At 40.3% G+C, this 14,814-nt stretch overlaps 1 protein-coding gene across 8 annotated transcripts in view; it reads left to right on the top strand.

Annotated features, from left to right (window-relative positions):
* Nucleotides 1-3,272: 3,272 nt before the first annotated feature.
* The window catches only part of LOC122420287 (zinc finger protein 404-like), a 16,036-nt gene continuing 4,494 nt past the window's right edge, over nucleotides 3,273-14,814 (top strand). For 2 of the 8 annotated variants that reach the window (XM_043435291.1, XM_043435287.1), the window contains exons 1-4: nucleotides 3,273-3,447; nucleotides 4,164-4,239; nucleotides 4,730-4,841; nucleotides 10,510-10,590. Coding sequence is in view for 5 of the 8 variants with exons in the window: in XM_043435287.1 (XP_043291222.1) it covers nucleotides 10,561-10,590 (30 nt within the window). In the remaining 3 variants the exon portion in view is untranslated. Of the gene's footprint in view, nucleotides 3,465-4,163; nucleotides 4,240-4,729; nucleotides 4,856-10,509; nucleotides 10,591-14,814 lie in introns of all 8 variants that reach the window. The other 6 variants (XM_043435290.1, XM_043435285.1, XM_043435292.1 and 3 more) reach the window with 4 other exon arrangements.

Here is a 14,814-nt window from a genome sequence, read left to right as displayed (position 1 = left end):
TCTGCTTATTTGTGTCTTCAATTTCTTCCATCAAAGTCTTATCATTTTTGATATACAGGTCTTTCATCTCCATATTTAAATTTATTCTGAGGTATTTTTATTATCTTTAGTGATATTGTGAATGGAATTATTTTACATATATTGTTACTGTATAAAAATAGCAACTGGTTTTTGTACGTTAATTTTGTATTATTCAACTTGACAGAAGGCGCTTATGAGTTCTAACAGTTTTGATGTATAGTGTTTAGAAAATATATATTTATTTGCATATCTCTTTTGTTTGCATATGCAAAGCGAATTTTATTTCTTCCTCTCTGACTTGGATGCCTTTTAATTTCTTTATATTTTGATTGCTCAGCTAGGACTTCCAGTACTCTGTGGAATAGAAGCAGTGAGAGTGGGCACCTTTGTTTTGTTCCTGTTTGTAAGAGAAGCTTTCAACCTTTCACCAGTAAGTAGGATATTAGCTCTGAGTTCACTGTATATGGCTTCCATTATGTTGAGTTACGTTCCATCTATACCTATTTGTTGAAGAGTTTTTATCATCAAAGGATGTTGTACTGTCAAATACTTGTTCTGTATCTATTGAGATGGTCCTATGATTTTTATCTTTATCCTGTTAAAGTGATGTAATGTGGTACATATTGCATATGTTGACTCATCTTTGTATTGGAGGGATAAATCCCACTTGGTCCTAGTGTTGTTTAGTCACTAAGTCATGTCTGACTCTTTAGTGACCCCATGGCCTGTAGCCCGCCAGGCTCCTCCGTCCCTGGGATTTCCTGGGCAAGAATACTGGAGTGGGTTGCCATTTCTTTCTCCAAGGGATCTTCCCAACCCAGGGATCAAACACATGTCTCCTGCATTGGCAGTCATTTCTTTACCACTGAGCCACCAGGGAAGTCCTGGTCCTAGTATATGATACTTTTAATACTCTGTTGAGTTAAATCTGTTGATATTTTGTTGAGAATTTTTACATCTATGTTTTTCAGAGATATCAGTGTGCAGTTTTCTGGTATTCATCTTTTTTTGATGGGCTTTTTTCACTTAGTACAATGTTCTCTAGATACATCCACATTATAGCATGTGTCGGATTTCTTATTTTTAAGGCTAAGTAATAGAGCATAAAATATCCAAATGATTTGCCAAATAAATAGCAAATCCTTTAACCCAAATCTTAAAGTTATTGTTCCATAAAGGTGCAATATTCCTCTCATTCTTTGTTGAAAGAGTAAGGCAGCCTATCGTCACTCACCAAGATATACAGTCATAATATCACAGGGTTCTATATTCATATAATCAAAATCACACATTTCCATCTCATGTAGTTTCTCACTTAATAAGTCTGTTCACACTTAATAAGCCTGTTATAAGTAATCCACATTCACAATATCCATAAAATGCCCACATAACAAAAGCATGTCTTTGAAGGCATCATATACATTTTAAGTCATACTCACAGATAAAAACACAATCTCATAACTAAAGCCATAATCTCACAGGCCTCAAAATGTGCATTATATTATATAATTCCACACACAGTCACAAAAGCACTCAAACTTTTTATTGCTTATTTACAAAGAGTCTGGGAAGAGAAGTTTTATTAGGAGACCAAAATATGTGTTCAAACTTCATTTTCAAGGTGCCCAGACATCTGGGGAAGGAGATGTTCCACTTCATCCTGGGGTCATGGAAAACTCACATGGGAAGGTCAGAGTTTACTGCAGTTTCACCTAAGGTCAGCAGGTACAGTGCTGTTTTCACAGGTCCCACTGAAGAACTGAAGAGGAATAAGGCTGGATTGAAATCTGATTTGATCTGGGTAAGATGCAGTGCTGTATTAGAACTTCTGTGGGGTCTTTCATCAATAAACAGAAAATAAAAATAACAGTATTTTGTGATTCTTTAGGTATAGTAATAAGTTGAGTTTCTTTGAATTAAACATTTCCTTTGACCAAAAATTAATCTTTATTTCTGATTTTAAAAGACTTTTTGGTAGGCCCCTAAAATCAACCCTGAATATTCACTGGAAAGACTGATGCTGAAGTTCCAATATTTTGATGTAAAGAGCTGACTCACTGGAAAAGACACCGATGTTGGGAAAGATTGAGGGCAGGAGAAGGGGGCGACAGAGGATGAGATGGTTGGATGGCATCACGGACTCAATGGACATGAATTTGAGCAAACTCCGGGCGATAGTGAAAGACAGGGAAGCCTGAAGTGCTGCAGTTCATGGTGTCACAAAGAGTTGGAAAAAGCGACTAAACAACAACGACAAAGAGCATTGTGGGCTCTAGGCATTTTGCATACTGTGTCTAATGGATGAGTTGGCCCTGCTAGTGTATGTCTCTGGCAAAAGTCAGCCAGACGTAGCCTTTAACGGAAAGAAACGCAAGATACTGGGCAGGAGGAATTTCAGGGTGGGGATGGAGGAGTGGGAAGGAAGTGTGCTTAACAAGTTTTATACTATCTCAAAATCTGAAACAAACCATTTTCACATTTACATTCTAGGAAACAAACCAAACAGAAACACAATCCCATACATGGTGGTTGTTTAGTCGCTAAGTCGTGTCTGACTCTTTGGGTCCTCAAGGACTGTAGCCTGCCAGGCTGCTCTGTCCATGGGATCTCCCAGGCAAGAAAACTGAAGCAGGTTGCCATTTCCTTCTTCAGGGGATCTTTCCCACCCAGGGATAGAACCCCCATCTTCTGCATTGACTGGCGGATTCTTCACTGCTGAGCCACCAGGGAAGCCGCCACACACGGTTACAGACACACACTGCGGTCCCACAAAAACACAGAGAATGAAAACGCACACACACACAACCCCAGGGGTTCTTTCTTTAAAAACAAATGCACACTTAATGCCAGGTGTGCTTCTGGCGCTACTCGGGATGCTGACGCTACCTGAGCGGGAATGGGGGTAGGGATGGGGGTCAAAAGACTGCGTCCCACTCCTCAGAGCTCACACCCAAGAAACCACCGTACCCAAGAGCCCGCCGTCTCCTCCTGCTTTGGTTGGGGTTCTGAAGTCCCCAGGATCCCACCCCGCCTTCTGCGGACTGGACTCAGATTCCACTCGCTATTTCCACGTACGCTAGCCTCACCAGCAACCATCTTCCTTCCGAAGTCTATCAGTTCTCCACCGCGCGCCGAGAGAGTCCTGGCATCTGCGCATTCGGGGCGCTGAGCTCTCGCAGCGCCAGAAACGTTCCGGATGGACTTCATTTCCCAGAAGCCACCGGGCTCGCTTCAGCCTCGGGCCCTGGGTGCTCTTCCCGTGGCGGAGGAGCTGTAGTCCCTACGTGTTAAGTAGATCCCATCCCAAAATAACAACGGCACACGCTTCCATAGTCTCTTTCGGTAGCCGGACTGGAACCCCCGCTGGTGACAGGCGCTCAAGGCGAGGACGCTTCGGACGCGGACAAGACGTGTCAGTCCTCGAGTGTAAGGCTCGTGTCTGCGTGAGCAGCAGAGATTTATGTACCTATTGAGAAACTCGTGTGTGTGTAGACGTGTCTCCATGAAGTGTGCGTTTGTGTGTCATTATTTAACTGGGTGACGGTGCTTATTTAAATGACGCGTGACTTTTGGATGAGCGACAGTAGTGTGGCTGTGTGGATTGTCACTGGAATTCTTGGCTCTTGTCTCTGCCGATTCCTTGTACCTCTCCCCTCACAGCCACTTGGGGTCTGTGGCAGATAAAGGAGGGAAGCCAGAATCTTAGCTTTAGAGTGGAAGAATGGAGGACCCCAGCAAGAAGACATAGATTGGATCACGAGATGAGATTTTCTGAAGCTGAATACGACCCCAAACAGGCTATTTGGGAAAGACCTAATGACGTCCTAGGAGTGGGTTTCCTCCTGGGAGGGTCCCCTTTGAAAGTTTCGAGGGACCAGCTATGTTTCACAGCCACAGCATTTCCAAAACTCTGGCCCCAGAAGCCTGCTGTCAATTCCACAGATTCCACCCTAGACATCAGTGACCCCAGCCTCTTTCACACTGGGAAAGGTCCACGCTGTTCCAGCCTCCTTCCTGCTCCCATCTGGTTGTTTATGGTGGACTGGAGGAGAGTGTACCCTCATGGAAGGGGGCGTGTTTTGTAAATGAATGTGCTCTCCAAGAAAATGCTGATGTTTCATGTTCACTTTCTCTTTTCCTAGTGGTGCCCTGTCTCTAAAAAATAGGATCCTGAGAGAGGAAAGAATTTTTGTTAAACAACTAAAAGTTTAAGTTAAGGTGAGTTTGTGTTTCCTCATTCATAAAACACACTTTAATTTTAAAGGCACATGATCCTTCTTTACCTGGGGATGAAATATACTGTCTGATAGTAACATATCCGTAAGTCATAGGGCCATGCAGATTAATCACCCTTGTCAGGGTCCCCAAGCCCTTCTGTCTCTAAATTATTTAACCTGTGGCCTAACGTCAGTCCTGTGATCATGTTAGTTTTTGTGGCAAAAGTGATGGGATGTCACTACTGTGGTTCCATTTTATCATATAAGACTCCACTGTAGCAGACTGGAGCTAGAGACTTGCCTTGTGGGCTTGATGAAGTAAGTGGCAATGTTGGAGAAGTTCCTGTTGCAAGAAACTGCAGGCAGCCTCTAGGACCTGAGGGTGTCCTCCAGCTGACAGCCATCAAAAATTTGGGGCCCTCAGTCATCTAGCCACAAGGATATGAATTCTGCCAACAATCTGAATGAACTTGGAATTGAATTCTTCCCAGTTGAGCCTCTGAATGAGAACACAGCCCAGCTGACACCTGTTTGTAACTTCGAGACCAGCCTGAGGAGAACACCCAGTGAAACTGTGTCCAGACTCCAAGTCCACAAAACACTGTGAGATAATAAATGTGTGTTGTTTTAAGATACATTTATGGTTAATTTGTTATGGCAGCAACTGAAAACCATTACCACATGAAAGACTGTGCAGACTGGAAGAGACTGAGGAGAAATAACAAACAGCCTGGGACTTCCCTGATGGTCCAGTTGCTAAGACTCTGTTCCCAGTACAGGAGGCCCAGGTTCGATTTCGAGTCAGGGAACTGGATCCCACACGGCACAACTAAGTGTTAGCATGCCACAACTAAAGATCCCACATGCCGCAATTAAGACCCAGTGCAGCCAAATAAATAAATATTGTAGGGTGGGAAGAAATAATAGCCAAATGCAATGTGGGGTCATGTATAGGATCCTGGAAAAGAAAAAGGACATTAATAGAGGGAAACTGGTGATATTTGAATAAGATATGCCATTGATAGTATCTACTATACCAATGTTAATTTCATGGCTTTGATAATTATCCTAAGATGTCAACAGAAAGTTGAGGGATATACAGGAAACCCTCTGTACTACTCTTGCAAATTTTCTCTAAGTCTAAAATAAGTGGAAGTAAAAATTAAACCAAAAAAAAAAAAAAGAGGAAAATTTTGGCTATCCCAAGATCATAGAGGTATTTTCCTGTTTCTTCTTCCAGAAACTTTATAGCTTTAGTTTTCACATTTAGGCATATGATCCATCTTGAATTTATATATGTGTGTGTGGTAGGATCAGGGTTAAAACCATTTTTTCCATACAGCTAGCCAACTGCTTTGGTACCATTTGTTGAAAAGACTATCCTTTCTGTTCTAATTTGCAGTTAGACTTTTATTATTTAAAAAAAAAGTGGCTATATATGTGCAAGTCTCTTTCTGGACTCTATTCTGTTGGTCTGTTTGTCAATCCTGTGTCAGTCCCACTGTTTTAATTACAGTAATTACATAATACATATGTCTTGATGACTGGTAATGTACATTTGACAACTTTGTTCTTTAAACTTGCCCTGATTGTTCTGGATTCTTAGCTGTGTGCTGTGCTTAGTCGCTCAATCATGTCCAACTCTTTGCAATCCCATGTACTGTAGCCCACCAGGCTCCTCTGTCCATGGGGATTCTCCAGGCAAGAATACTGGAGTGGGTTGCCATGCCCTTCTCCAGGGGATCTTTCCAACCCAGGGATCAAACCCAGGTTTCCCGCATTGTAGGCAGATTTCTTTACCATCAGAGCCATTTCCATATAAATTTAGAATAAGTTGTATTAATGTTCTAAAAAAAAGCTCCTAATATCGTTTAGAGATACACTGAATCAATATATCAATTTAGAGAAAATCGGTCATCTTAAAATTGATTCTTCCAGTTTATAAACATGAAGTAAGTTTGCATTTATATAATTCTTTCTTTCCTTAATGTTTTGCTTTCAGTCTATAAGTTGAAAACACTTCTTTTGTTAGGTTCATTTCAAAGTGTTTCATAATTTTCTTTTTTTTATACTGTTGGGATTTTTAAAATTTCATTTTCAATAACTTTGTTTTAATATAATTGTTTTATACTGTGACATTTTATTCAACAAACTTGCTAATAAATTCATGTATTAATTCTAATAGTTTCTAGAATTGAACAAAATTTTTTCTATGTACAAAATCATGTTATCTGCAAATAAAGATGGCTTTACCTCTTTCCTTCCAATCTTCATACTTTTCATTTCACTTTTTTCTCTTACGGTATTAGAGAGGTCTTCTAGTAGAAAGTTAAATGGAAGTGGTAAAAGTGGATACCCTTGCCTTGTTCCTGAGCTCAGGGCAGTGGTGCGTATTTCACCTCCCAGTTTTATTCTGCTAGATCCTTTTTATCAAATTAAAGAAGTTCTCTTCCGTTCCTAGTTTGAAGGATTTTTATCATAAACTGATGCTGAATATTATAAAATGGTTTTTCTGCATTTAATGAAGTGATTGAATAGTTTTTCTTCTTTATTATTTTTTAAAATAATTTTATGTATTTTTATTTTTGGCTATGCTAGGTCTTCATGGGCTGCACGGGCTTTTCTGTAGCTGCTGCAGGTGGGGACTACTCTTTGTTGTGGTGCACGGGCTTCTCATTGTGGTGGCTTCTCTTGTTGCAGAGCATGGGCTTCCCTGATAGCTCAGTTGGTAAAGAATCCACCTGCAATGCAGGAGACCCTAGTTCAATTCCTGGGTCGGGAGATTCCTGGGTCGGGACATTCCCTGGAGAAGTGATAGGCTATCCACCTCAGTACTCTTGGGCTTCCCTTGTGGCTCAGCTGATAAAGAATCTGCCCACAAAGCAGGAGACCTGGGTTGGATCCCTGTGTTGGGACAATCCCCTGGAGAAGGGAAAGGCTACCCACTTAAGTATTCTGGCCTGGAGAAGTTCATGGAGTCATAAAGAGTTGGACATGCCTGAGCGACTTTCACTTTCACAGGGCTCTAGGGCACTGGGGCTCAGTAGTTTTGGCTTCCAGGGTCTGGAGCGCACGCTCAATAGTTGTGGCACACTGGCTTACCTGCTTCGCAACATGTGGGATCTTCCTGTATCAGGGATGGAACCTGTGCCTCCTGTATTAGCAGGTGGATGGATTCTTTACCACTGATCCACCAGGGAAACTCTGTCTTTTATTATTTAAAGTTGGAAGATCACATTGCTTGCTCTTTGAAAATTAAGTGACTTTGCATTTCTAGAATAAATCTCTTGCTCATACATATCAGAGGCCTCTTCTTGCTAATACTTTAATATCCTTGCATCTATGTTCATGAGAAAGATAAACTGTAGTTTTCCTTTCCTATAATGTCTTTGTCACATTTTGATATCATAATTAGGACCTCATGACATGGTCCGTTTGGGGGGTTTGTTTTCTAGAAAAGATAGTTTGGTTGGCATTTTTAATTCCTAAAGTGTTTGGAGAATTTGCCACTGAAGCCTCTGGGCCTGACATTTTATGGGAAGGTCCTTAATACAGATTTAATTTCTTTAATAAATCTAACTATATTCAGATTTTCCATTTTTTATATCAGTTTTGATAAATTGTGTTTTCAAGAAATTTTTAAATTGCATCTACATTTTCAAGTTTAGTGTCATAGAGTTCATAAAATTATGTTATCAATGTATCTGTTACCAAAATAATGTCTATAATATATGTAGTGATATCTCCTTTATATTCCTGATATGGGCAATGTTTTTCTTGATAATATACCTTTATTAATCTTATCTTTTCAATGAAATAGCTTTTAGCTTTATTGATTTTACTCTGTTATATGTCTGAGTTTTTTTTTTTATGCCATTTGTTTCTTTTAGTATGTTTTACTTTCTGTAGACTTAATTTGCTTTTCCTTTTCTAGCTTCCAAAGATATATCATTGTTTTTTAACCATTCAACTTTATAAAATATACATTTATGTTTAGGTGAAGGGGATCAAAGGGTAAAAAGAAAGGGAAAACATAAGTGGGCAGTCATTATAAATGCTCATGATATCTATGGGAGAAAATAAATTATGGATTTACTTGGCATTGCAGTAATTTGACAAAGTATTTTTATAATAATTTCACTACCAATTGATTTGCTATGACTTCAGTACACGTAGTAATTATCAATGGTGATGAGATAATGAATAGTATTTATCTGCAGCATTTATGAATACAAAACAAAAACAAAAATACACATTTAAAGCTAAAATATCTTTTGGTTTTTTTATTATTTTGTTTTTTATAATTTACTTACTTATTCTTTTGGCTGTCCTGGGTCTTCATTGTTTTGAGTGGGCTTTTTCTAGTTGCAACAAGTCAGGGCTTCTCATTGCAGTGGCTTCTCATGTTGCAGAGCACAGGCTTTAGACACAATGGGCTCAGTGGTTGCAGCTTGCAGGTCTAGAGTGCAGGTTCAGTAGTTGTGGTGCAGGGGCTTAGTTGCCCAGCGGCATGTGGAACCTTCCCAGACCAGGGATCAAACCCGTGTCCCCTGCTTTGGTAAGCAGATTCCTATCCAGTGGGCCACCAGGGAAGTCCTAAAAATGTCTTTGTAAGCACTGGTGTGAGTGCATCTCACAAGCTTTGATATGCCATACTTTCATTATCATTTAACTCGAAATATTTCCTAGCTTTTTTGCACATTCATGCTTCCATCTAGGATTATTTTCCTTTTGCCTGACTTCTGTTGTTTAGTATTTCTTGTATTATGGGTCTGTTGATAAGAAATTCTCTCAACTTTTGTTTAAAAAAAAAATCATTATTTCAGAAACCTTCCTTTCTGAAAGACATCTTCTCTGGGTATAAGATTCAGAGTTCTCGGGTTTTTTCCTTTTAGCACTTTTTAAAGACATGATTCCATTTTTCAGGCTGCTAAAGATTCTGTTGAGATATGGACTATTTTTCTTGTTTATTTATAACAGATGTCTTTTTTAAAAACTACATACTTTTAATATATGTTTTTCAGTTTTGTCTCTCAACAGTTTGGCCAAGATGTGCTTAGGTATGGATTCCATTATTTCAAGTGGTTAGGTTTGCTGAGCTTTTCCATTTACATATCAAGATATTTCATGACAGTTGCACTGTTTTTGTCCATTACTTCTTCAAATAAATTTTCTGTTCTATTTTGTTTTAGGTGTTCAGTTCTACATTTTGGCATTTTCTTGTATATCTCTTATGTTCAGCTCTGTTCTTTTTTTCTCTCAGTATAAGATTATTGTTAATTTGACTTTATGTTAATTAAAACAGTTTTCTGCTGTTAATCATCCCAGTTTTAATTTTCAGTAATATATTTTTATAACTATAAAATATCCATGTGATTCCTTTTTTAAGAGTCTTAACCTCAATTGATATACTCCATTTTGCATTCCATTTTGTTCATCTTTTCCTCTCTTTTCTTTATCATGTTAATCATAATATCTTCGAATCCTTGTCTGTTAGCTCCACTGACTGGATTATCTTTGGGTTTATTTCTATTGAGACTTTTCTTTCTTGATTATCAGTAACATTTTCCTGTTTCTTTGCATTTTCATTAAGTTTTATCATATACTGGCATTGTGAATAACATATTATTGACACTCTGAAGTTTTTGTTGTATGGCCTGGTCTCAACCCTGGCAGGTAGGGCTGGATTGGGGAGGATCTACTCATTGTGACTGGACAACCCAGGCTGGGTACATGTGGTGTGACCAGAATTAGAAATAGGCCAGAGGGGTGTGTCTGGAACTGGCTTTGCTTCAGAGAGCCCCTGCTGTGTATCCAGCTTGTGTGACTTGTTTCCTCGGCATAAGAAAGGGTGCTTGGATTTGTCTGCGGGGGGGGGGGGTGTCTGTGTGTGTGTCAGTTAGTCACTCAGTTGTGTTCGATTCTCTGTGATCCCGTGGACTGTAGACAACCAGGCTCCTCTGTCCCTGGGATTTCCCAGGCAAGACTACTGAGTGGGTTGCCATTTCCTTCCCCAGGAGATCGTCCCAACCCAGGATTGAACCCAAATCTCCTGCATTGCAGGCAAATTCTTTACCAGCTGAGCTATCAGGGAAGCCCGGAATTGTCTGGACTCCTACTCACATCCCCTGACATGTGTTTGGGAGGGGGAAGAGTGGCAAGGACGATGGGAAGCAGGAATAAAGAAGAAAAAAGAAAGGCTCTCATACCTTAAACAATTTTTGGAGTTCTGAGCTACACTGGGTCTCAAAGCTTCTTTTTCCTCCCTCAGCTCTGGATTCTCTGGACTCAGCTCTGGCTTCTCTGGACTCAGCTTCTGAGAATGATTGGCAGCTCTAAAATCATGGCCCCGGTAAGTGGATGTCTCTTATTTCCTTCCTGAAATATTATAGTTTTAAATTCAGGTAATATTTTAATTCTTTAGCCTAAAATCTTCTTCCTAGAGAAGCAGTATCTCTGAGCCAATTTTCACTTTTTCCCTTTACAGAGAATGATTGTGTCCTCTCTGTTTGCTCCCTTTTTTTGAACTTGTTTTTCAGTTCAGTTCAGTTCAGTCCTCAGTCGTGTCCAACTCTTTGCGACCCCATGAATTGCAGCACGCCAGGCCTCCCTGTCCATCACAAACTCCCGGAGTTTACTCAGACTCATGCCCATCGAGTCAGTGATGCCATCCAGTCATCTCATCTTCTTTCGTCCCCTTCTCCTCCTGCCCCCAATCCCTCCAAGCATCAGGGTCTTTTCCAGTGAGTCAACTCTTTGCATGAGGTGGGCAAAGTATTGGAGTTTCAGCTTCAGCATCAGTCCTTCCAATGAACACCCAGGACTTATCTCCTTCAGGATGGACTGGTTGGATCTCCATGCAGTCCAAGGGACTCTCAAGAGTCTTCTCCAACACCACAGTTCAAAAGCATCAATTTTTCGGCGCTCAGCTTTCTTCACCGTCCAACTCTCACATCCATACATGACCACTGGAAAAACCATAACCTTGACCAGACGGACCTTTGTTGGCAAAGTAATGTCTCTGCTTTTTAATATGCTGTCTAGGTTGGTCATCTTTCCTTCCAAGGAGTAAGCGTCTTTTAATTTCATGGCTGCAGTCACCATCTGCAGTGATTTTAGAGCCCAAAAAAATAGTCTTTCAGTTTTTCATCAAATAATTTATGTATCTTGTATGAGTTCAGTCTTCTCTTAAGGGCAGTGTTGGAGCAGTGAAGGGGTAGAGTACCTTGAAGTAAATATCTGAGCTTCCCTTGTTGGGTTTGTAGTTTAATTATATAAAAATGGTGGTCCTCTTTGACCAGAAGAGGGAGAACTTTCTCCACTGTTTTCAAGGTAGATAAGGGAGAGAGGTTGAGGGCAGTAGGAGAAGGGGCCAACAGAGGATGAGATGGTTGGATGGCATCACAGACTCAATGGACATGAGTTTGAGCAAAACTCCAGGAGATAGTGAAGGACAGGGAAGCCTGACATGCTGTAGTCCAATGGGGTCACAGAGTCAGACATAACTTAGGGACTGAACAACAACAAAGGGTGAATTTGGTTATGAATGGTCTCAGTCTCAGTGTGGAATGAGACCTCAGCTTTGAAAAGCTTTTAGGTTTGGATTGAAATGGAGTTGGTCCCTTCCTAGAAAGAGAGAGAGGTGGGATTCTGGCTAAGGAATCACTGAGAAATGAATAGGGTTCTGAGATCCATTTTGTGGTGGAAGAGAAATTGCTGGTCTTAAGTGATTCAGTATTGTTCCGGATCATTCTATATTAGTGTGTTCTAACTCAAGGACCAGAAGTTCAATAAGAGATTGAAGGAAGATCATTGGGAACCACATCTGCTGGATAATACTAAACTGTGGGGAAGAGATTAGGATTTTTGTCCAACCGAAATACTATAATAGTATATATGTTTTTATTAATAAATACAGTGGAAGTGAGAAATAGATTTAAGGGACTAGATCTGATAGAGAGCCTGATGAACTATGGACGGAGGTTCGTGACATTGTACAGGAGAAAGGGATCAAGACCATCCCCATGGAAAAGAAATGCAAAAAGGCAAAATGGTTCTCTAAGGAGGCCTTACAAATAGTTGTGAAAAGAAGAGAAGCAAAAAGCAAAGGAGAAAAGGAAAGATATTCCCATTTGAATGCAGAGTTCCAAAGAATAGCCAGGAGAGATAAGAAAGCCTTCCTCAGCGATCAATGCAAAGAAATAGAGGAAAACAACAGGATGGGAAAGACTAGAGATCTCTTCAAGAAAATTAGAGATACCAAGGGAACATTGCACGCAAAGATGGGTTCGATAAAGGACGGAAATGGTATGGACCTAACAGAAGCAGAAGATGTTAAGAAGAGGTGGCAAGAATACACAGAAGAACTGTACAAAAAAGATTTTCACGACCCAGATAATCAGGATGATGTGATCACTCACCTAGAGCCAGACATCTTGGAATGTGAAGTCAAGTGGGCCTTAGAAAGCGTCGCTACAAACAAAGCTAGTGGATGTGAGGGAATTCCAGTTGAGCTATTTCAAATCCTGAAAGATGATGCTGTGAAAGTGCTGCAGTCAATATGTCAGCAAATTTGGAAAACTCAGCAGTGGCCACTGGAAAAGTACTGGAAAAGGTCAGTTTTCATTCCAATCCCTAAGAAAGGCAATCCCAAAAGATCAGTCCTGGGTGTTCATTGGAAGGACTGATGATGAAGCTGAAACTCCAGTACTTTGGTCACCTCATGCGAAGAGTTGACTCATTGGAAAAGACCCTGATGCTGGGAGGGATTGGGGGCGGGAGGAGAAGGGGACGACAGAGGATGAGATGGCTGGATGGCATCACCAACTCGATGGACATGAGTTTGAGCAAACTCCGGGAGTTTGTGATGGACAGGGAGGCCTGGCGTGCTGCGATTCACGGGGTCGCAAAGAGTCGGACATGACTGAGCGACTGAACTGAACACTTTAAGAAAGATTAAACCTGATGTCTATGAAAAACCTGATGTTTATATGAAAATGTAAATTTGTCAGAATAAGGGAAATCCTCATGATATAATATGGCATATAATATACTTGTGTCTTGACAATAATGGATGCCTTTCTCCAATTAGATAAAATTGTTTGGATTCTTCTTTAGTCAAGAATCCCCACGTTGATTCTTCCCTGATGGCCCAGTGGTTAAGACTCCACACTTCATTGCAGGGAGCAGGGCTTCCATCCCTGATCGGGGAACTAAGATCCCATATGCTGCATGGTACAGCCAAAAAATAAAAAATAAAACATTAAAAGAAAGAATCCCCAAGTTTCAGCATGTGGAAATAATTTGGGCTGCAGTATAAATTATATGTTATCTTACTAGCTATAAATATTGGTATATCTGGAAAGTTGTTTAAATTTAGTTATTGATCTCTGTTTAAAAGTGAAATAGAGATTGATGGTTTTGGAAAACTCAGCAGTGGCTACAGAACTGGAAAAGGTCAGATTTCATTCCAATCCCAAAGAAAGGCAATGCCAAAGAATGCTCAAACTACCACACAATTGCACTCATCTCACATGCTAGGAAAGTAATGCTCAAAATTCTCCAAGTGAGGCTTCAACAGTATGTGAACTGAGACTTCCAGATGTTCAAGCTGGATTTAGAAAAGGCAGAGGAACAGGAGATCAAATTGCCAGCATCCATTGGATCATCGAAAAAGCAAGATAGTTCCAGAAAAACATCTACTTCTGATTTATTGAGTACACCAAAGCCTTTGACTGTGTGGATCACAATGAACTATGGAAAATTCTTAAAGAGATGAGAATACCAGACCACCTGACCTGCCTCCTGAGAAATCTGTATGCAGGTCAAGAAGCAACAGTTAGAACCAGACATGGAACAACGGACTAGTTCCAAATTGGGAAAGGAGTGCATCAAGGCTGTATACTTTTACCCTGCTTATTTAACTTTTATGCAGAGTACATCATGTGAAATGCCAGGCTGGATGAAGCCAAGCTAGAATCAAGACTGCTGGGAGAAATATCAATAACCTCAGATATGCAGATGACACCACCTTTATGAAAGAAAGCAAAGAGGAACTTAAGAACCTCTTGATGAAAGTGAAAGAGGAGAGTGCAAAAGCTGACTTAAAACTCAACATTCAAAAAAAAAAACACACACAAAAAACCTCAACATTCAAAAAACTAAGATCAAAAAAAAAAAAAACCTAAGATCATCACCAGTTCAAGTTTGCATGCATGAAACAGGCACTCAAAAGCCGGTTTTCTTGTACTGGGACAACTCTGAGGGATGATGGAGGGAGGGGGTGGTTCAGATGGGGGCACAATGTACACCCTGGCTGCATGTATGGCAAAAACCACCACAATATGTAAAACTAAGAGCCTCCAATTAAAGTAATAATTTTTAAAGAAAAACTAAGATCACCGCATATGGTCCCATCACTTCATGCAAATAGATGGGGAAACAGTGGAAACAGTGGCAAACTTTATTTTGGGGGGCTCCAGAATCACTGCAGATGGTGACTGCAGCCATAAAATAAAAAGATGCTTACTCCTTGGAAGGGAAGTTATGACCAACCTAGACAGCATATTAAAAAGCA

Source organism: Cervus canadensis, chromosome 18 (genome assembly GCF_019320065.1).
Source record: "Cervus canadensis isolate Bull #8, Minnesota chromosome 18, ASM1932006v1, whole genome shotgun sequence".
Lineage (NCBI taxonomy): Eukaryota > Metazoa > Chordata > Mammalia > Artiodactyla > Cervidae > Cervus > Cervus canadensis.
The sequence above is the reverse complement of the archived record's forward strand: the minus strand, read 5'-3'. Positions and strand labels throughout refer to the sequence as shown.